Source organism: Hyperolius riggenbachi, chromosome 4 (genome assembly GCF_040937935.1).
Source record: "Hyperolius riggenbachi isolate aHypRig1 chromosome 4, aHypRig1.pri, whole genome shotgun sequence".
NCBI lineage: Eukaryota > Metazoa > Chordata > Amphibia > Anura > Hyperoliidae > Hyperolius > Hyperolius riggenbachi.
The window spans coordinates 273,851,064-273,875,322 of record NC_090649.1 but is presented as its reverse complement, the minus strand read 5'-3'; the positions used below and the strand labels follow the sequence as shown (position 1 = coordinate 273,875,322).

At 43.9% G+C, this 24,259-nt stretch overlaps 1 protein-coding gene across 1 annotated transcript in view; it reads right to left on the bottom strand.

The window, feature by feature from the left end:
• The window catches only part of LOC137504775 (putative uncharacterized protein C6orf183), a 48,463-nt gene extending 25,200 nt beyond the window's left edge, over positions 1-23,263 (bottom strand). Inside the window, exons 1-4 of the mRNA XM_068233363.1 lie at positions 23,081-23,263; positions 17,299-17,438; positions 4,746-4,818; positions 1,330-1,440 (exon numbers count right to left, since the gene is read on the bottom strand). Of these exons, the coding sequence (XP_068089464.1) occupies positions 1,330-1,440; positions 4,746-4,818; positions 17,299-17,435 (321 nt within the window). The 5' untranslated portion in view covers positions 17,436-17,438; positions 23,081-23,263. The remainder of the gene's footprint in view (positions 1-1,329; positions 1,441-4,745; positions 4,819-17,298; positions 17,439-23,080) is intronic.
• Positions 23,264-24,259: the final 996 nt, after the last annotated feature.

The following is a 24,259-nucleotide window of genomic DNA, read 5'->3' as shown; positions in this document are numbered from 1 at the left end:
TATTCTACAATATTATAAACTAGTTCTCTAGCAAATACCTGTACGTATAAAAATTGAAGACTATGCCGTACTGATCTGAATCCATCAATTACTACTTGAATAGATCATTTAGGCTGGATTTACACTTTGATGCGTTGAGTTAGGTTGCGGTTGCAGCATGATTTTCTTCAATGGGATCAGGCCCGGATTTACCTCAGTGGAGCCTATAGGCACAGATGTCCTGGCACCTTAGACTTCACCCTCCATGAACCTAAAAACCACCTCTGAAGCTCACTGCAAGTGTGCTGGCTGGGCCAGCTGTCACTTCTCCCTTACTTCCCTTGCCCGTCATAAGTAGCTACAGATGCCCCTTAGTATTATGTAGCCAGAAGTACCCTCAGTATTAAGTAGCTAGTGGTGCCCCCAAGTATTAGGTAACTTGTGGAAGCTCAGAGGTGCCCCTTGAATGAAGTAAGATCTTGTCAGTGGAATGCAGAGAGCTGGGTGAGTATTGAGTAACCTCTCATTTACACTCATCAGGATGCTGCATAGGGAAGGATGGAGAGAGGCACTCGGGGAGGGAGTGAGCCGCCTTTCCAGCATCAGGCGCATGTGGCTGCAGTGCCTTATGGTAAATCCGTCCCTGAATGGGATGCAACACATGTAAGTGTGAATCCAGCCTCATGGAACGCGCTTCAGAAAGACAGCCAGATGGATCAATGCTCCTCTTTATCAGTCCCTCCACTGGTTGCTCATCCAACAAGGAACAGAATTCAAGCTTCTACCTTCCTTACCTACAAAGATCTCTCCAATCTGCATCAATACACTTAGGACCCTTTTACACTTACTACGTTGCATTTAAATGCTTTCTTTCTCCATAGCGGTGCATTGTGAAAAAGCTTCAGTTTATCAGTGTAAAGTGTAACAGAAGCCATAGGAAAACACGGACACAGAACCTCAGTTGTCCTTTCAGTTACACCTGACAGCAATTGATATAGTGTAAAAGGACCCTTCTTTTCAGATACCATTCTAAACACAAGATGTGCTATGCTAATAACTTTTTCTTCTCATCTGTCCTCATCAGTTCTTCCCACTTCTGCATACCAGAAATCACTGAGATGCTAAAAATCCTGGCAAAAGAAATCCAAATTGCAAGCAGCTTGGAATTGGATTCCTGGTATATGTGGTGTTCAATGTTATGAAATACATAAACATTAATGAGTACAAATCCACATTTCTGTTGTCCATGTTCACTTCAAATACTGTACTTAAAACAGGCTGAAGAAAATTCTGTATTTTACAGTGTACACAATATACAGTACATCACAATGCTATTTTTCACATGGTCACCTGATGTAGTAGGAGGGGCAGATTATCCTCTAGGTATTCTCTTCTTAAGCAGCTCTCCAGCTCTCTCTGGATGACATCAGCTTGAACAGTGACCGGTTTTGCTGCCGCAACCTGAACAAAAGGAATAAGCTTCAATCAGCGAAATGCAAAAATGTAATAATATTAATATGTAAAATATTGGCTTGTTCAGCTATGTCAGTGCTAAGCGGGGTACATAGAACTATTGTTCTGTAGTGCCCTCGTGGCTGTGGCAAATCTAATAAAGGCCTGCAACCCCTCCTCTTGCCATTTTGACCAGACAGGAAGGTGTCATATACCATCTTGTGACCATTTTACACTGGCTTAATTTCCATTTTCTGTTCTGAGTATACCAGAAAAAGTTGAAAACCCACCTATATTCACTGGAGTGGCCAGATCTTTTTCCAAAACTTTGCAAAAGCTGGATGTAGGGGCCTAATTATATTCTCCCATAAATGTATATACTAAATAGCATTTAATCTGGTACTAAATGTACATTTTATGTCCCCGTTTTTACCCACCATTTACTATAGATCATTTCTTAATTTGAATCATGCTTTAGTAACACACCTCTTACTGTATGTTAAAAGGTTAAGTTTCTGGATCCAGCCCACTATCTTTAAACCATCTATCTCTTTGGACCGAGGTAAATTGTGATGGCCTTCTAATGTACTGGAGGAGAAGATGACCTGTCTTTGGTTTGTCCTTTCTGTATAACTTTGATTAGAATATCTAGCATTGGCTTTCAGTGGCGTAGATAAGGAGCTGTGGGCCCCGATGCAAGTTTTACAATGGGGCCCCCAAGCACTCTATACATAGCAATTGATAAAAACCTGCCAATAGCAACTACTGTGTCAGAGGTGTAAGAAGCGGATGGGGAACAGCTTGTTAATGATTACCACTATTCAAAGTATCTATAGTTGTGATTATTATGAGCACAGGACCAATAGAGAGCTAATACTGTAGTTGAGGGAGGGCCCTTCAGGGCCCCGATGCGGTCGCTACCTCTGTAACCCCTATTGCTACGCCCCTGTTGGCTTTATTAATGGATGTGCTACTAAGCTGCTAATAGTGTGTCTCTACCTTTATTGGTGACAAATGATGAAATGTGTGTACTAGGCTTTATTGTTCCATAGATGTGTGAAATTTTCATCATTAAAGACTATGATTCATGATTGACTCTAAAATCTCTAAAAATCTAGTGCGATTACAGCTGCCCCATGGCATTGTTTAGTGATCTATCTGAACTGATAGCTAAAGGTACATACACACGTCAGATTTTTCCAAACGACCGGTCGTTTGGACGTAAAATCGGGGGTGTACACGTTGGTCGTTCAGCTGATAAAACGACCAGTTGTTTAGAAAAATCCAACATGTGTACGAGCCTTTAGGAAACAAATGAGTACTGTTGAGTTTTGTTGTCCTTCTCAGCACACAGTGCTGCTTATTGTCAGCCCTCCCCAATACAACAGAACAAACAAGGACCTTGGTGGTTTTTGCATGTCCAACAACCATGTAAAATGCGTAACAGTTTTGCTTCACAGACAGTATGACTTTTCCCACAACATCATGATGCCCCAAGCAAATATTACAGGGTAATCTGGCAAATACCAAATAAAGAAGAATAAACGATGAATTCATTCATGCACTTAAATTTATGCAGAGCTCAATCCATTTCCATAAACCATAAATAGTTGGAAAAATATCTCTAGTTCATATTATAAATTGGTATGCCCCATATATAAACAATTCGCTATGAATATGGAGGTATCATGTATTTTCTGAATGTGTCCTTTGATATTTTGCAGCACATTATTCCACAGTCTGGGGCTTCTAGGGCTAGTGCTCTGACCAATGTTTCCAAAGTGCAGATTAAAGGCTGGAACATTTTGGAGTGGCCATCGCAGTCACCAGACTTAAATCCGATTGAGAACCTCTGGTGGGACTCCTTGGCGGTATGAAAAATACCGCCAGGAGGGAGCGCAGCAGTTTTTTTTAAAATTTTTTTTTTTTTTATCATGTAGCGAGCCGAGGGCTCGCTACATGATAGCCGCTGCTGAGCGGCATCCCCCCGCCCGCTTCGATCGCCTTCGGCGATCTCCGATCAGGAAATCCCGTTCATAGAACGGGATTTCCTGGAGGGCTTCCCCCGTCGCCATGGCGACGGGGCGGGATGACGTCACCGACGTCACTGACGCCGGGACGTCATTGGGAGTCCCGGGCCACCCCTCGGCGCTGCCTGGCACTGATTGGCCAGGCAGCGCTGGGGTCTGGGGGGGGGGGCCGCGCGCCGCAGCAGATAGCGGCGATCGGGCGGGGGCCGGCGGCGATCAGAGTGCTGGCGCAGCTAGCAAAGTGCTAGCTGCGTCCAGCAAAAAAAAAATTATGAAAATCGGCCCAGCAGGGCCTGAGCGGCACCCTCCGGCGGCTTACCCCGTGTCGCACACGGGGTTACCGCCAAGGAGGTTAAAGAAAGCAGTTGCAGTGCGCAAGCCTAAGAATGTGACTGAACTGGAGGCTTTTGCCCATTAAGAATGGGCTAAGATACCCGTAGATCGCTGCAAGACACTTACTAAGAATGAATGTCACTTGGGGGTTGAATAAAACTGATAATAATGTGAGCACAGAAAAGAGATTTGGGGTTATTTCATTATAAATGTTATGTTAAATTTGTCTGACTTACAAGTGCCTCTTTGATTTAATTGTAAACACGATGACTGAAATGATCAAAATGAATGTCAAACTGGCCAAAACACTCAATTTCAGTGGGGGTTGAATAATTTTGAACATAACTGTGTGTTAAAGAAAAAAACACCACATTATTTAATTCATGTGATTGCTAATCTATACAGTACATCTTTACCCTTCAACAACTTCAGGCCCCTTTCACACTGGTGTGTTGCGTTACCCTTTTTTTTTAATCGCAGAGTAACGCTACACCAATGAAAGTCTACGGAGCCTTTCACACTGATGCCTGAAAGTGACGTATTCACACGTATGCGCCAACTGGAAGTCATGTTACTCTATGGCAATGGAGGTTTACATTTTTTTTTTTTTTAAATCGCTTCGCATTGTGGCGCACATGTACGGAAGAAAATTGTCAATACACTGCTGCGCAATTCAAACGTCAGCCACTGGAAGTGACCGCTACAGAGCCTCACTTCATGCTTGGCCTGCAGCCAGAATGGAAATTACCACACACTGCCGCATTAATCTCCATCTGCTTTTTTTTTTTTTATGGTGTGATGCGATCATCCGATCGCTCCGCTGCTGCGAGTTAGCAGTGTGAAACCGGCCTCAGGGAAAAACTACAGGTTGATAAATGAGGATACAAAACTCCAACACACATGAATATATAAATGTATGCAATCATTTTCTATTTTAAGCTCTTTGCTTACCTGCAGACCTCTTTTCAGGATCATCTCTCTCTCATTTCTGAAGTAAGTAATATCCTTTGAGATCGGAACCGAGCTAGACAACGAGACAGAAAGGCATTAAGTTATTTTGTGCTGCATCATTAAAAATGCCAAACAGGCCAGCAGAAGGAAGGCATAAAAGACTATAAAACATGATAGACTGGCCCATTTTAGGAATACCGGTAGGTGTTCTTTTGGATGTCTTTTCTCATTTCATTAGAGTGCACAATGTTAAATTAAAAGGAAGGCAAATGCAATATAATGTCAACCAAATTAGATCAACTAGCTTCATCTCTACAAAAGCATGAAGAATGTATTATTCTGACAACAAAATGTAAAAATGTATTTTATTTAAACTGAAATCACTTTAACCACTACACAACCACAGCTTTTTCCCTTAAAACCAGAGCGATTTTCATTTTCCAATAACTTTATTGTTACTTATCACATCAAAATGATTTATATACAGTATTGTTATATTCACCACCAATTAGGCTTTCTTTAGGTGGTATTTATGCATTTTAAAAGGTAATAATAAAAAAATGGAGAAAAATCATTAATTTTTCTCTCTTTCTTAAAATGACAATCTGCAGGAAATATTAATGCTCTTTGTTTTGTCTATTGCCCACTTTCCAGGTGGAAAACATTATTTTGTGATCTTTAAAGTGCCATTCATTAGAGAAAAGTGGTAAACCTGTATAAAAATGGTGATCCTGTTTAAGGCCTCTTTCACAGTGCGACATTAAAGTCGCACGTTAGAATATGTTATAACGCAGAATAACGCACAACAATACAAAGTCTGTGCGACATTCACAGTGCACACGTTGCGTTGTGTGTAACGTGTAGCAATATTTAGAAAGTGCTGCATGCTGTGCGTTTAGCAATACATTTGCTGCGTTATGTGTGTTGCATATGCTCAGTAATGTTTTTTTGTTTTAAAAAAATGTAACGCATGCGCCGTTTTCGTTCCATCACTGTGCGACGAAAACGGCGCATAAAACGCAGGGCTAAATAACGTCCAAGTTATAGTCTTTTAATGCGTTGCATTAGGGGCACGTTATGCGACCTTAACGTCGGATCAAACGCAACGTCCCACTGTGAAAGAGGCCTAAAAGTAGCAATCATTTAAGCTGCTCCCTACTTTTGTAGATCTAGTGATCGGAAAAGATTTGACAAAATAACAGCACTTTCTAGTGAACAGTTCCACATGTTTATAAAAAAACATCCTGGTCTGCTTTAGTGATCTGAACAGGACATACCTTACCCCTTTTTATTCAACTACTTTCAGGTGTGAATTACAGGAAAAAAAATCTGATTTAACTGATTTAAATATTTTCCATCACTATTTAACGCATGCCAACTGCCAGTGGCGTAGCTAAGGAGCTGTGGGCCCCGATGCCAGTTTTACATTGCCCCCCCCCCCCCCCCCCCAAGTATTCTATACATAACAATTGATACAGCACACCAAAACCTGCCAATGGCAACTACAGTGTCAGAGGTGCAAGAAGGGGATGGGGAACAGTTTGTTAATGATTACCACTATTCAAAGTATTTATAGAAGTGGTTATTATGAGCACAGGACCAAAGGAGAACTAATACTGTGGTTGAGGGAGGGCCCTTTGGGGCCCCTCTGGCCCAAGGGCCCCGATGCGGTCGTTACCTCTGCACTACCTATTGCTACACCCCTGCCAACTGCCTGTAAATAGCTGGGGAGGAGGAACATATTCAATGCTTATAAGCCTCAGAAGCCATAAACACACAGCAAGGGAACACAATTCCAGAACAGCATGGATCACTTTTACAGTACAATACCAACAGTAGGAAAAAGCAACTATTATCGTACCTTCACAGCGGGGAGTTGCCTTGCGGTCCGTGATCGCAATATCCCACCCTACGTATAAAATGGGCATGGCCATGATGGGATGTGGTTGAAGCTAACTAATGTAACAGTGTAACTCAAGGGCAGTGGGCCCAAGTTTATTTCCAAAACACAGTTAGACAAAGTGACCTTAATAAGACACACATAAGGCAGTGGTCTCCATCTCCCCCCCCCCCCCACCCCTTCAAAAAACAAAAAAAATAAAATAAAAATTATGTTGTGGTATAGCATTATGGATGTGCTGAGGATAATTCTGTAAAAACTATGTGATGCTTTCGTGTCAATATGAACAAAAATCTCTGTTGGAGTGCTATGAAGAAAGTCAGTACTAGCTAGATGTACAGTGGTGTAAAAAACTATTTGCCCCCTTTCCTGATTTCTTATTCTTTTGCATGTTTGTCACACTTAAATGTTTCTGCTCATCAAAAACCGTTAACTATTAGTCAAAGATAGCACAATTGAACACAAAATGCAGTTTTAAATGATGGTTTTTATTATTTAGTGAGAAAAAAAAACTCCAAATCTACATGGCCCTGTGTGAAAAAGTGATTGCCCCCCTTGTTAAAAAAATAACTTAACTGTGGTTTATCACACCTGGGTTCAATTTCTGTAGTCACCCCGAGGTCTGATTACTGCCACACCTTTTTCAATCAAGAAATCACTTAAATAGGAGCTATCTGACACAGAGAAGTAGACCAAAAGCGCCTCAAAAGCTAGACATGCCAAGATCCAAAGAAATTCAGGAACAAATGAGAACAAAAGTACTGTAATTGAGATCTATCAGTCTGGTAAAGGTTATAAAGCCATTTCTAAAGCTTTGGGACTCCAGCAAACCACAGTGAGCACCATTATCCACAAATGGCAAAAACATGGAACAGTGATGAACCTTCCCAGGAGTGGCTGGCCGACCAAAATTACCCCAAGAGCGCAGAGAAAACTCATCCGAGGACAACCCAGGACAACATCTAAAGAACTGCAGGCCTCACTTGCCTCAATTAAGGTCAGTGTTCACGACTCAACCATCAGAAACAGACTGGGCATAAACGGCCTGCATGGCAGATATCCAAGGCGCAAACCACTTGTAAGCAAAAAGAACATTAAGGCTCGTTTCAATTTTGCTAAAAAACATCTCAATGATTGCCAAGACTTGGGGGAAAATACCTTGTGGACCGACGAGACAAAAGTTGAACTTTTTGGAAGGTGCGTGTCCCGTTACATCTGGCGTAGAAGTAACACAGCATTTCAGCAAAAGAACATCATACCAACAGTAAAATATGGTGGTGGTAGTGTGATGGTCTGGGGTTGTTTTGCTGCTTCAGGACCTGGAAGGCTTGCTGTGATAGATGGAACCATGAATTCTACTGTCTACCAAAAAATCCTACAGGAGAATGTCCGGCCATCTGTTCGTCAACTCAAGCTGAAGCGATCTTGGGTGCTGCAGCAGGACAATGACCCAAAACACACCAGCAAATCCACCTCTGAATGGCTGAAGAAAAACAAAATGAAGACTTTGGAGTGGCCTAGTCAAAGTCCTGACCTGAATCCTATTGAGATGTTGTGGCATGCCCTTAAAAAGGCTGTTCATGCTAGAAAACCCTCAAATAAAGCTGAATTACAACAATTCTGCATAGATGAGTGGGCCAAAATTCCTCCAGAGCACTGTAAAAGACTCGTTGCAAGTTATCGCAAACGCTTTATTGCAGTTATTGCTGCTAAGGGTGGCCAACTAGTTATTAGGTTCAGGGGGCAATTTATTTTTCACACAGGGCCATGTAGGTTTTGAGGTTTTTTTCTCACTAAATAATAAAAACCATCATTTAAAACTGCATTTTGTGTTTAATTATGTTATCTTTGACTAATAGTTAATGGTTTTTGATGAGCAGAAACATTTAAGTGTGACAAACATGCAAAAGAATAAGAAATCAGGAAGGGGGCAAATAGTTTTTCACACCACTGTACCTAACAAAGTGGCCAGCAAAATATATCAATTTTCCTCTCTGTGTTTATTCTGGTTCACGTATTGGCATACCATTTAGCAATCATGAGCATCCAAATTGCCAAATTCTGCAACAATAAGCCCAAAGCCAATATGACCACCAAATAATAAATGTAGCAAACATTTCCTCTGACATGAAATTTAGACTAAAGTTACCTCCCACACATGCAATGCAGCAATCATTACCTCCAATACATGAAGTGCAGGAAACATTACTTTTGACACATGCAATTCAGCAAATGTTACCTCTTAGGCTGCTTTCACAGTGGTGCGTTACAGGCGCACGTTAGAGCAGCCTCTAACGCAGCCCAACTCACAGTAATGAAAAATCAATGGGCCCACGTTGCGTTACATTGTAACGCTGCACGTTCTATGAATGTGCAGCATGCTGTGCGTTATACATGGTTTTAGCCGCGTTAGTCTGTTTGCACATGCTCAGTAATGTTGTTTTATTGTTTTTTGGGTGCAGGAGAGGAGGAGGGGAGAGTCCGCTATTTTGCCTAGCCACATGGCTAATTAATATTTACTGCACTGCAACGCCGGTTCTCTTCCTGCTGGCAATGATTCATATGAATCATTCTCTGCCTGCTAGCAATGATTCATATGAATCATTCTCGGTTCTCTGCCTGCTAGCAATGATTCATATGAATCATTGCCGGTTCTATCGAACGACAACGGCGCACCAAGAGCCGCATAACGCGGCTCTATGTAGCGTCCACCTTTAGCACCACCATGCTTTGTATTAGGGGAACGTTATGCAACCTTAACGTCCCCTGCAACGCAACGTCCCACTGTGTAAGAGTCCTTACAATTGCAATGCAGCAAACATTACCTCTGACACATGAACTGTGGAAAAAGTTACCTCTGACATATGAAATGGAGCAAATGTTACCACCAACATGGGAAATGCGGCAAGCATTACCTCCGACACATGAAAAGTGGCAAAAATTACCAAGGCTCTGGAGTCGTTACAAAAATAATCTGATCCCAAACTCAGAGTCCTTAGTTTATGATACCTTCGACTCTTCAACTCCAACCCCTCTAATTTACATATTACAATCTTGTTGATTGAAAGTATGTAGCATAAAAGACTTTTCATCACAGCCAAAGCTGTATCTGAATTTGGGAACAAAACAAAGCTCCTGGCCAGGAAGCTGACACTCTAACCTATGGGCCAACTTACACCATTGGCCTCAATTCACTTAGATCATGCTGGAGATAAAATAAGGCAAGGAGATAACTTTCCACCACACAGTGAGAGAGTTATCTTATCTTTTCATTCCTTAAGTTATCTCCTCTGTAGGTAAAAACTCGGTATACAGAGGCGCCAGAGTAGAGTAAAACGTTTTAAAAACCGCTTAAAAGGAGAGGGGGATGTTAAGGTGGACTCACCTCCCTCTTACAAAAAAAAGAAAACTCACTTGAGTCTCAATAAAATAGAATTGTCAAGTAATTTATTCAACTCCACAAATGCAACGCGTTTCGCGGGCGTGACCCCGCTTCTTCAGGCAAAAATGGGAGCACAACTCAGTGGGTCAAGCAATAAGTTTGAGCGCCTCTCAAACTTATTGCTTGACCCACTGAGTTGTGCTCCCATTTTTGCCTGAAGAAGCGGGGTCACGCCCGCGAAACGCGTTGCATTTGTGGAGTTGAATAAATTACTTGACAATTCTATTTTATTGAGACTCAAGTGAGTTTTCTTTTTTTGTAAGAGGGAGGTGAGTCCACCTTAACATCCCCCTCTCCTTTTAAGCGGTTTTTAAAACGTTTTACTCTACTCTGGCGCCTCTGTATACCGAGTTTTTGCTGATCTTCTAGTCCACCCTGGGTGGAGGGGTGCATCCCCATCTACTATCTACAGAGAGCGACTTCTTAACCTGAGTGGGGTCAGGTCCTAATGATCCCCACCTGCATTTAAAGTGGTTGCCTATTGGTAACCCGTGTTTGTGAGTATATATACATAAAATTGTATTGAACTCTTCATTTTACCTGACAATACTGCACCATATTGGGCTCTCGATTCTCTTCTTGTTTTTAAGCATCCTCTGTAGGTAAGTTACCTCCTCTGTAGTTATTTTTACACGCAGTTAATTAACAGCCCATCTTTAACTTTAGAATTCTGGAGTTATTTTAAGGATTGAAGAGTTAACTTTAGGTTTGCCTGAGGTAAAATGTTTCCTGAATACTATGGCCTCGATTCATCATTGTCTTTGCGATAACTTTTTCCAGTTTGTCAAATTACTGAATTCAAAGTTTATCGATTTCTAGTTGTATTCATCAAGGTTTTTCCGCATTCGGTGCGACTTCGAATATGAATAGCGATAACAATGTGGTAACTATTCGGTAACGTATCGATATTTCCATTTTACAGCGGTAATTTAACACATGGCCATAAGATTCCAGTGGAATTGTGGGTAAAAAGGCAGTCCTTTGAACATCACGTAGCAACATTCCGAATAGGGCTTAACACCTGGACCAGGATTCTGGAAGAGACTTGGGACAATTCTACAATTTCGCCAGCTACGGCTTGATAGGAGCCTTTTCTGAAAAAATGTAGTGCACCTAGCAATTTAGTTAACCCTGGTACTGCCTGTGTTCTCTTACAAGATGATTCAAGAGAAATGCAGATGTCCTGGTATAACAAATAAATCCATTCTCTTGCAAATTGATATGGTTCTAGACCTTATTCTTGCCCTTGTGCTCCTTTGAATCACTCTCAGCTGATACATAACCACTTCAAATGGCTCCATCTTGTCTGTCAGCAATGATCTGACAGGAATAACGTCAGCAGTGAAGGAGATAACTAATCCTAAATTTAATGCTAAACCACACCCACTTTCATTTTTATGAATTGCACTTTCTTCCATTTTATCGCATCATTACTGAATGATTACCGAATGCTCGCTAACAGCTGTAGATAACTTTGATGAATCCTGAAATCGACTTATCAAGTTCAGTATTTTACCGAGCTGTCGGCAATTGATTCGATAAGTCTTGATGAATCGAGGTCTATATGCCTTATCACCATGGTGATAACGCTAGAAACTTTATTAAAGACAGGAGATAAGCGTAGTGAATTGAGGCCAATGGCCTCAATTCACTAAGATCATGCTGGAGATAATAAGGCAAGAGAAAACTTACCTCCACACAGTAAGAGAGTTATCTTATTTCTTCATTCTTTACGTTACCTCCTCTGTAGTTAAGTTACCTCCTCTGTAGTTATTTTCACATGCAGTTAATTAACAGCCTGTCTTAAACTCTGGAGTTATTTTAAGGATTGGAGAGTTAACTTAAAGACAGAAGAGTTAACTTTAGGTTTGCCTAAGGTAAAATGTTTCCTGAATACTACATGCCTTATCGCCATGGTAACAACTCTAGAAGAGTTATTAAAGACAGGAGATAATCTTAGTGAATTGAGGCCATTATTGTCAGTTATCACAAAATTAGCTGCATGCTTATGCCTGGTGTTATTCAGACACTACTGCAGCCAAATAGATCAGCAGGGCTGCCAGGCAACTGGTATTGTTTAAAAGGAAATAAATATGGCAGCCTCCATATACAGGATCTTCTCAAAAAATTAGCATATTGTGATAAAGTTTATTATTTTTTGTAGTGTACTGATAAACATTAGACTTTCATATATTTTAGATTCATTACACACAACTGAAGTAGTTCAAGCCTTTTATTGTTTTAATATTGATGATTTTGGCATACAGCTCATGAAAACCCAAAATTCCTATCTCAAAAAATTAGCATATTTCATCCGACCAATAAAAGAAAAGTGGGTACTTATCCGTTAGCCGGGCGCATCCGGCAGGTGGCGCTGTTGTAGAGAATTTCATTTATGCTTAGTTAACATAGAGCTGTGTGAATGGAAGCGCCGCAGGTGGCGCTAATTGCATTGATACGGCACATAACAATAACGGTGTTAATGGGAACTAATATGTATTTCAAGTGGCCGGAACTGTTACTTAATGCAATTAAAATTAAGGCGGCGGCAATGTAACAGATGAAGCCGCCGCCTTCGTCTGTTCTTCGTCTTCTTCTCCCACTTTGCCCTCCTCTGGCTTCTATACAATGCTGGCAGCCTGCGGGGACATGCGTCTCCCCCCAGAGTCGTTCGTCGCGGAAGGGAATCCTGTTTGTTTTCTTGCGACGAACGACTCTGGGGGGAGACGCGTGTCCCCCCCCCCAGCTGCCAGCATTGTATAGAAGCCAGAGGAGGGCAAAGTGGGAGAAGAAGACGAAGAACAGACGAAGGCGGCGGCTTCATCTGTTACATTGCCGCCGCCTTCATTTTAATTGCATTAAGTAACAGTTCCGGCCACTTGAAATACATATTAGTTCCCATTAACACCGTTATTGTTATGTGCCGTATCAATGTAATTAGCGCCACCTGCGGCGCTTCCATTCACACAGCACTACGTTAACTAAGCATGAATGAAATTCTCTACAACAGCGCCACCTGCCGGATGCGCCCGGCTAACGGATAAGTACCGAAAAGTGTTTTTAAAACAAAAAAGTCAACCTTCAAATAATTATGTTCAGTTACTTGGTCGGGATTACAGAAAATAATGAACTTTATCACAATATGCTAATTTTTTGAGAAGATCCTGTACATCTTGCTTCAGTTGTCCTTTAATGGTTAACCTAATATTTAGAACCACAGCCAAGTAACTGCAAACTGGTGATTCCTATTGCTTTCAATGAGCTTTTGCACCTGTCAGCAGGCAGTTTGGCTGCTTATTGCAGAGCAAACAGCACCATCTGTGTCAGGTTTGAATGGTGCCTTTTACACACTGCTTATTTCAGTCCCTTCTGCATGTGTTCAATAGGACTCAAATCAGGACTCATCATCATAGAAGGCAAAGTCAGAAAAGTCTAATTTTTTGTTCTTAGGCTTACTTGAGGACCAGCGCTGTTTTGAGTGATCTGTGCTGGGTGGGCTGTGCAGCCCCCAGCACAGATCAGGTTGCAGGCAGAGAGATCAGATTGCCCCCCTTTTTTCCCCCCTATGGGGATGATGTGCAGGGGGGGTCTGATCTCTTCTGCCTGCTGGGTGTTGCGGGTGGGGGGGGCACCTCAAAGCCCCCCTCCGCGGCGAAATCCTCCCCCTCCCTCTCCTACCTGGCCCCCCCGGCGATCGAGGCTGCACAGGACGCTATCCGTCCTGTGCAGCCAGTGACGGGACGTCCCCTGTCACATGGCGGCGATCCCCGGCCGCTGATTGGCCGGGGATCGCCGATCTGCCTTACGGCGCTGCTGCGCAGCAGCGCCGTACAATGTAAACAAAGCGGATTATTTCCGCTTGTGTTTACATTTAGCCTACGAGCCGCCATCGGCGGCCCGCAGGCTATTCACGGAGCCCCCCGCCGTGATTTGACAGGAAGCAGCCGCTCGCGCGAGCGGCTGCTTCCTAATTAATCAGCCTGCAGCTGGCGACGCAGTACTGCGTCGCTGGTCCTGCAGCTGCCACTTTGCCGACGCACGGTATAAGCGTGCGGTCGGCAAGTGGTTAAGCTGTGTGTTTGTAGTCAATGTCCTGTTAAAAGATCTATGACCTGCACCTGTGACAAATCATTCTAACACTGGGCAGTACATTTCACTGCTGGATGTTTTAATCATAATGACATTCGATTGTTCTCTACACAGACGTAAAGCACAACTGAACTGAGAGAGATATGGAGGCTAAAGGTAGCCATACACTGGTCGATTTGCCATCAGATTCGACCAACAGATAGATCCCTCTCTGATCGAACCTGATCAGAGAGGGATCGTATGGCTACCTTTACTGCAAACAGATTGTGAACCGATTTCAGCCTGAAACCGTTCACAATCTGTGGTGGTGGTGCTGCCGCCGCTCCTCCCCCCCCCCCCCCGCATACATTATCTGCTCCACCGGCGCGACTGCCCCCGGTCACCGCTGCTCCGTCTCCGCGCTAGTCTGGTCTCCGGCATGCTTCACTTCTTCCTGCCCGGCAGGAAGTTTAAACAGTAGAGTGCCCTCTACTGTTTAAACTTCCTGCCGGGCAGGAGGAAGTGAAGCATGCCAGACCCGGAGACCAGACCAGAGCGGAGACGGAACAGCGGTGACCGGGGGCAGTCGCGCCGGCGGAGCAGGTAATGTATGCGGGCTCTATTGCGTCGGTCGTCGGGCACTAGAACGCCGCTAGCGACGCGCTCCCTACCCGCGGGCGATCGACAGTAATTTTCCGCACGGAGCGATCGACGGGATCGGACGGGATAGATCGAAACTTAGCGTGTAGCGGGAACGATGTGACAGCAGATTCGATCCCAGTGATCGAATCTGCTGTCGATCGGCGGGGAATCGGCCTAGTGTATGGCCAGCTTAACATTTATTTCCTTTTTATATATACACATTGCCTGGCTGTCCTAGCTGGTACTCTTCCTCTAATACTCTTAGCCACAGACCTTAAACAAGCATGCAGATAATAATCCTAACATTTGTATAATGCTTTTCTCCTGTTGGACTCAAAGCGCTCAAGAGCTGCAGCCACTAAGGGCCACCCTGCAGTGTTAGGAAGTCTTGACCAAGGGTTTCTTACTTGCTTGTTTCAGGTGTGTGATTCAGAGAGTACTGCAGCCAAAGAGCTTGGCATGACTGCCATGCAACTGGTATTGTTTAAAAGGAAATAAATATGGCATCCTCCATATCCCTCTCAGTTCAGGTGTACTTTAAGGCACTCTTTGCCATAGGCAGTAAAGCAGCATCAGAATATAACCGAGTCTCCTCCATGTTTCACAGTGGGTATGTTTTTCCCTTCTTTTAAAGCCTTATTTTTTCATGTGTGGACATAAAGCTCGTATGACATGTCTCATCTGTCTAAAGGACACTCCAGAAGCACTGTAGATTGTCAGCATGCATTTTAATACATTTCAGCATGGCTTTTTAATGCTTTTCTTTCAATTGTCAAATCGCCCTGGGCCTTCTGTCACTGAGCGACATACATTTGTCACAAGTGAAATTCAACACCATGAATAAAATGCACATAGCCATATACAAATAACTGCACTGGTATAGAAAGAGTCATATGCAAATGATTACATTTTCATGTATATCAGGTCATGTGACATCTAGTTTCGGGGGATACAGATCAGTAGACGGCTCATCCTGTAACTGTTATCAGTGATGAATACATGCATTTCTTTCTAGTGTTGCAATTTCACTTAACACGATTGTGTGCAGTCATCCAAATATGTCTTTTTTCAGTGTAGTCCTTGCTTATTTCAGTAAGGGCCGGTTCACACTTGGTAACAAATTGCACCCGTTAGCAATTTTTTTTTAGGCTACACTCAGCGCAGAAGCGGGTCCTAGTGTTAAAAATAGCATCTGATTCCACTTGTTAAAGAAAATGGATCCACTTGCTGCGTTGCGGTAAGCAGAGTGCAGAGTCCGAATTTTGTACATTTTACTGGACCAGCCAGTAAAATGTATGCAATGAAAGCCTTCGAGAAGGGACAGTGTCCGTTTTCACTAGGCTAGTCGCCGCATGGTAATACTCATATGTCTCGCTGCCGATCACTCCCTCATACACAGCCCAGTGGTCGGCAGAAGCATGGGGATCACCATTGGGCTGCAAAAGACCAATGGAATTCCTCAGCAGCAGGGAGAATTCTCATTGGTTAATGGCGGGCCATTGAAAATTTTGCTAGGGAGAATTGGTCTATTGCATCCTATGGAGAACCTCATGCTCCTGTTTGCCTCTGGGGGCGATCAGCGGTGGGACACATGAGTGGCAATCTCGGGCTAAGCGGATGGGTGTACAGCGCAGAAACTATAGCCGGATGCAAATTACCATGCCCATTTTGCATCTGCTCTAGTGTGAACAGGCTCGCATATTTTACAACAGCATGGTTTTGCAGTAAGGGCCCGTTTCCACTAGTGCCGCGCGCAGCAGGGAGACGCACAGCGGCACTTCCTTGTCTGCTGTAACGCTGTTGAAACCCATAAGCCGTGCCATGCACGGCTATGGGATTCACAGCCTCCCGCACGGAAACTGATGGCAATGTCGGCTGAATCGCTAAGGTAAGCGATTTGGCCGGCGGCGCCATTGTTTCCTATGGCAGAGTTTCCCCTCACGATTTGCCTGCGGGGAAACTCTGCGGATTTGGCCTGGTTTCCGTGCTAGTGGAAACGGGCCCTAAAAGAGGCCAGGTGCTAAACTGACCTGCCTGCACTCTGGACCCGTCACCCAGTGGAAACATTCTGCACATCAGGACATGAAAAATATAACAAAAGACACTCGACGTTTGAGCAGTTGAAACCCTACCTTTGGCAATAGTAGGACAAGATTTAACTTTCAAAACAACAGTAATTGGTCTCCTCAGTTTACATGAAATGCAGCGATAAACACGCTAATGTCCCAACGTTTTTTTTTTTTTTAAATGTTACTGGCACTAAATACAAAATTAGCTTATAGTTTTCAAAACATAATATACCCCAGTGTCATCATTTGCCATGTTGTCTTTCAACTATTTTCAAATCCATGTAATGGTTAATGATCTGCAAATCATCACACTATTGTTGTTGTTTTTTCACAATAAAACACTATTGTTATTTACCTTTTGCACAGCATCACAACTTTTTGGGAAATTAGGTTGTAAAGAATCAAAACAAATAAACACCTTTGCTAACCTACCTGTGGGCTCGACTAGGTGTACTTTGGAGTATTCCATTTTCTTCTATTTCTGTCTTCAGTTCAGCCAGCTGGGAGGCTAATTCCTTCTCCAGGGATTGGATTTTATCACTGGATGAGATTCTGTACACCTCACTCATTATCTAGGTATCACAAAAATGGAAATCCAATATTAATAAAAATACATCAAAAAAGGTCTGCTATTCCTTAGGTGAATTAAAGTACTTAAAGAGACTCTGTAACCTCAAAAACATCCCCAGGGGGGTACTCACCTCGGGTGGGTGAAGCCTCCGGATCCTAATGAGGCTTCCCACGCCGTCCTCTGTCCCACAGGGGTCTCGCTGCAGCCCTCCGAACAGCCGGCGACAGACCCGACTGTCAGTTCAATATTTACCTTTGCTGGCTCCAGCGGGGGCGCTGTGGCTGCTTTCGGCTCCGAACTACACGGAAATACCCGATCTGAGTCGGGTCCGCTCTACTGCGCGGGCGCCGGAAACTTGCGCCTGCGCAGTAGAGCAGACCCGACAGCGATCGGGTATTTCCGCCTACTTCAGAGCCGACAGCCGTCAGAGCGCATGCGCAGGAGCCGGGAAGGTAAATATTGACGTCATCTTTCACGGAGGGCTGCAGCGAGACCCCTGAGGGATGGAGGACGGCGTGGGAAGCCTCATTAGGATCCGGAGGCTTCCCCCACCCGAGGAGAGTACCCCCCAGGGGATGTTTTGATGTTACAGATCCTCTTTAAAGACCACCTCCAGTCAAAAAAGGTCTGAATGGCAACACATATATGTAGTCTAAGCATGGTGTACAGTTAGATTAACATATAAAGTTTACATCTGGTACATTATATTGGATAGAACAGACTCACATTTGTATCTGTAAGTAACACTTCCTTATTCCTCCAGAAGCTGAAGCATTGTGCCCACCTCTTCAGCCTGGTTAACTCCCCTGCCCCTCCCTCCCCTGCTGTCTCCCTGCCTGGATCAAATTACTTCTCTTTTCACAGTGTGTAGGAGTGACTGCTGCAGCCTATCATATCATGTCCATCTGCTATAATTCTTATTTCAGATGTCAGTCTGCCTAGATTAGATCACATGGACATGAGGGGTGGAGTTATGACATAAATCCCCAGCATCCTTTGCACATATGGTTTGGAAAGAAAGAAAAAAGGCTCAGGGCCCAAATTCACACTGGGGGCGGGGATTTCAAGACCATATTTGGAATACAGAACATGGGGGTGAGAAAATCACACTTTATCATGTGTGATTTTATATATCTTGGCAACGTATTATGTTTAAAGCAAACTGTAACTTATATCTTAGGTACTCTTTAAAGCACTCCTGTGAGGTTTGCTACAGCCAATTTCAACCCTGTAACATGCATAGTGCAGACGTGCAAACATTAATTCAAACTGAGCTAAACATTAGGAGCACATAGCCTGATGTCCTCTCCTGGGACAGGTAGTGCATCGGACTAATCCCACAAGGAAGCAACAAAATATATCCATGTGCACCATGCACATACCAGCATAAGCTTTGTGAGGTGTGCCTTCCCCAGCCTGGCAGGGTATGCAGTAGACAGAGGTGCCTGGCTCTTCTACTGACCACATATGCTATTGCTCCGTTGCTATTGCCTGATGAAGCGGGATCAAACCTGCGAAACGCGTTGCATAGTTGGAGTTCATAAATAAAATATATTGACTGTCTTTACTACAGTCGTTGTGTGTCTACTTGGAGGAGGTAAGTCCACCACTACCTCCTCTATTTACCAAGAATTTGGTTTTTAAGCTCATTTAGCTTCCTTTTATCCTTTTGGCACCTCTGTTCTCCTGCATAACATGATATGAGGTGATCGTAACTCAGGGGATGTCGTCGGCATTGCAACACCGCCCGATGGTGGAAGCGGGGAGATGGAAGGCTCTCTCTCATCACAGGTAAATATAAAAAAGCTCCCTGCACCGCTCTGCATGGCTGCATTAGGCAGCAAAACTCGAGATAATGTGTGCAGGGCTGTTAACTGGTTAAATGTCCTAACTTAAGACTATTTTTTATCTCTAAGAGCTGGGGCCCACTACGAGTGCCTTTGAAGCGCTGATTACTGGCGATCGGCTAAACACTATGGAGGTGAAAGCCTATGAAGTTCGTTCCTCTAAGCCAGCAATTGTGATTGCACTGCAAGCAGCATTTTCTGAGTCAATTAATTTGAAGGGACAAATAAAATTCCTTCAAAAGTGCTACGAAAATCTCAGTCAAATTGCTATCTGCTATTTGCACTTTGCTATTTGTAGTGGGTCCCAGCCCTTGCATTTTTATTCCGCACGTGTTTTTCTTGCATTTTGCATGCACTTTGATGCATTTGCAGTTCGCATATATAAATCGCATATGCATTTTGTATGCGTTTTTGATATACTTTTATGCTAATCACTAGGAAGTCAACAGGAAGCAGAAATACATCAAACCTTTTTTTTAAACGCATTAAAAAACCGCATTAAAATGCAATACCTCTGTGTCACCATTGACATTTATTATGTGTGTTTGAGGGCCAGTGCACACCAAAAAGCGCTAGCGTAATCGCAAATGCTCAGCGTGTTTTTAAGTGATTTTTCAAAGTGATTTTAGGCATGTGCCTAGAGATTTTCTACACATGCAAAGCGATTTTTTGAGCGGTTTGGTGTAGCAGTTTTTATTTTTTGTTACAGTAGAGCTGGAACTGAACAGCTTCTGTAACAAACATGCTTGGAAAATCGCTCTGTTCTAGCGATTTTCAGAGCGATTTTCCACTTTCCTATACTTAACATTTAGGCTGAATTGACTCAGAAAAGCACAGAAATGCTGCCGGACCCGCATTTGCATTTGGGAGAAAATCACACCACTCTGGTGTAATCCATCCCATTCAAATACATTAGCCAAGCGCTTTTCAAAGTGCTAGCATTTTTAAAAGCGCTCAGAAGCGCTCTTGGTGTGCACCAGCCCTTAAGGCCCTATTCACACTACAGCACTTTTCAGGCGATTTCAGCATCGCTGAAAATCGCTAGCGTTTTGAAAAGCACTTGTGCAATGTTAGTCTATGTGTCTATTCTCATTTTAAACATTTTGCGTTTTGCAGCGATTAGCTGAAATGCAAACGCGTTGCAGCATTTTTCTGGCGATCCTGGAGCGATTGCATTAGCATATATAGAACTGCTAATCTCGATCACTCCAAAAACGCAAATTTGTCCTGTGATTTGCCGTGGAAAAATTACCCGCGGAAAACACTAACACAAATCGCTAGCATTTAGCGATTTTAGGTGTAAATTAGGCCTTAAATGTGTTTTGGAAAAATATGCAGCAAGTCCTGCGTTTTAAAAAACACACATTGCAGAAAGCAAACATATGCGTTTTTTCATGCGGCCCATTGACTTGCATTATGTGCATTTTATGCAACGCTAGCGTTCCTACCCTAAGATATCTGTGATGTATTATCTATTCTGGGTAGTTCCAGCACTTTAAAATTACCCCCCATGGAATCACATCTAAAAGGTACCCATACACGAAAACGATTTCCCATCAAAATACAGCAGATTCGATCACTGTGATTAAATCTGCTGTGAAATCGTTAATGCAAATGTTGACTGATTGACCAATTTCTACCTGAAATCGATAGATTCTGTCTCTCTGTCTGGGCAGAAAATTCAGCTTGATCGGCGGCGGGTCGGGAGTGCATTGTTAGTGTCGTTCGATACGGTGATGACTGACACAGCAATATATTACCTGTCCGCCAGCGCGAGTCCCCGGATGCCTGCAGTATCTCACTTTTTTCAGCGTCTTCTCTTCACTTCCTGTCCCGTCCTGTGAGAAGTTCACAGTAGAGGGCGCTCTCCTGTTTGAACTTCCTTGTCACAGGACGGGACAGGAGGTGAAGAGAAAATGGAGGACGACGCTGAAAGAAGTGAGAGACTGTGGGGAACCGGGGACTCGCGCCGGTGGAGAGGTAAAATATTGCTGCTGGCAGGGGACTGCGAGGCAGCGGCAGGTCCACAGGTTGTGAATCCATTTCATGCTGAAATCGATTCAAAATCTGTGTGCAGTGTATGGGCAGCCAATAGATCCCTCTGTGATCAGATTCGATCAGAGGGGATCTATCTGTGGGTCGATCTGGTGGCAATCGACCAGTGTATGGCTGTCTTTAGTCCGGCTCCAGCCACATTCACACATGACACACTGCGGTGCTCTGCCGCCATGTGTTATGGCCCATACACACGGGCTACAACTGTCGCTGCAACCATGTGGCACGCGCGTGTTGCAGCGACAGGTCGCCCGTGTGTATGATGCGCGTGCCCCAAACCATCGCCCGTCGGAGCTGTCGCCAGGTGATTGGCGTGGTCAATCGCCTGCTACAGCTGTCGCCGCAACTGTCGCTAGTCCGCCGTGTGTATGCGGCCTAGCGACAGCAACACACTTACCATCGACGGAGCTTCCAGCGGGGGAGGAACCTTCGGCGACAGCTTCCGCCGCATCTGTCTCTCTGTGCGCCGTGTGTACGGCTGCTGCACAGAGGGACCTGGCGACGAGCTGTCGCTTTCTTTTTTTTTTTCCTGCGACTGGCAACATTTGTGCCTCGTGAGTACGAGGATTTAAGCACTGACATGCAACTGCTGCCATTTGGCTGCATTTAAATTGCGTCAAATTGCACTCATGGGTGGCAGATGAGAGGTTGAACTGCTTGGCACTCACGCAGTTCAATAGTCCGTCTGAGAGGCCTTAGGGAGAAGGGCATCCCAGTCAATGAAGAAACGGACAAGATAACAGGCACACTCAATAGGGAGGATAATTTATTTTTTTTTTGTTTTTTTTTGTTTGACTCTGTGTCTGGAATTGTGCACGAAAGCACAACAGAAGTGAGAAGAATAGGAGGCTGCCATATTTATTTCCTTTTAAACAATACCAGTTGCCTGGCAGTCCTGCTGATATATTTGGCTGCAGAAGTGTTTGAATAACACCAGAAACAAGCATGCAGCTAATTCAGTCAGATCTGAATAATGTCAGAAACACCTGATCTGCTGCATGCTTGTTCACTGTCTATGGATAAAAGTTTTAGAGGCAGAGGATCAGCAGGACTGCTAGGCAGGGCCGGTTCAAGTAACAATGGGGCCCTAGGGCAAGATTAGCCTTGGGGGCCCCCCAACAGACACCACCCTGACCAAAAAGCGTCATCAGAGGCCCTTTGTTGCAGCCAAATTTCCCTCCTGGGCCCCTGAGCTGGCTGCTGGCCCTCCCCCAATCATAACCCAACTTAACAGACTACAGTGTCCCTGGGGAGCAACAGTTCAGATGGGGGAGGGACAACTTGGGGGCCCCTACAGGCTCTGGGCCCCTGGGGCAACTGCCTATTTTTTCCTATGGTAGCTCCGGCCCTGCTGCTAGGAAACTGGTATTACTTAAAAAGGAAATAAATATAGCATCCCTCATATGCCTCTCACTTCAGTTGATTAGCTGGCAACTTTATTCATTAACCAGATGCTGGATAATGAATCAGTACATTTGATTAGCATTTTCATAGATTTATTTTCATAATTCTTATGTATTGTTTAAGTTTCTGTCTTAAAAGAACAAAACAAAACACCTCTGCAGTGTTATATTACAAAACTCTAGTCTACACAAAAGATATACTGTATATGTCGTCTCATTACTTAATACATTATGAGAGGTACAGACTAACCAGCAAGCTCATGGTGAACCAGAACTCATTGGAGTGTGTGAGGGGTATTTCAATCCAAGCAAACGTTTGTTTTTGTTTAATACATTACCTGACTGAGTGATAATACACGACTCCCTGGCCCTTACAAATCCTGAGAAGATAAATGATAAGAAGTAGCTGTGGGATAGAAGCGTTCAGTATGAACACAGCTGCAGCGTGTAGCGTTCAAAGACAGCTAGATTGCTTCATGGTAGATCAGAACATTAGGATAGTAATGAGTGAAGAGACAGCCAGTCTCCATAGCAGCCCAGATACACACAACGCGGTGCAGGAAATAGCTGCGGTTCTGGATACATAGTTACATTTGCAAACAACTTCTGCTGGTGACCACCAGAGTGCGCTGACTTTCTGCAATACTTTGTTACTAATGGTTTGAAAGGGAAGGAATACAGCAGTGTGTGTATAATGATGCTACTTAGTAATGACATGCTTCTAAAAATCTGTTTATACGTTGATGTTAGATGTAGAGATGTATGTTCTATAAAGCTCTGACGAAAAGGACAGGCTGGCCATACACTTACAAATGATTCACCTTGTTCAGATCTGCAGGGGATCTACAGGTATTATCCCAACATACACAACAGTTCAGCTTTCAATCAATTCTGGGCATTTTGTGAGTGAAGGAATGATTGATTAGGCATGTTTGAAATCTGTGTGGAGTAGGTGGGGAACAGCAGCAAATAGCTCTGCACTACTCTGAGGGGTAGACCACTGGTCCAATGCATTAGGCCCCACATTCACACTTAAAAGCGCAAAATGCCAGCGATTACTGCGGGCGTTTTGCAGGAGTGATTTTTCAGCGGAAAAATCAGTGTACACGGCGGCGATTTTTCCGCGATCTCGTTTAGTGCTACTATAACACTGAAACGCGATTGCCGGGAAATTGCCTGAAAATGGTGCAGGCTACGCGTTTGCGTTTGGCGATTTGCACAAATCACCCAAGTAAGAATGGGCCCATAGGGTTTTAAAGCACTAGCGCTTTCAAAAGCAGTAGCGTTTGAGCGTTTTGCCGAAATCGCCGGCAAAACGATCTAGTGCGGGCGTGCCCAATAGGTCGATTGCGATCTACCGGTAGATCGCGACCGCCTATTTGGCAGATCGCGGCCATGTGGCTGCGTCACATTGAATTTTGCGGCCGGCAGCTCCCATCATAGTCTGCTGCCGGACTCTATGAGGGCACATCTGCCTGGCTACCTACACTGAGGGAACATCTGCCTGGCTACCAGGA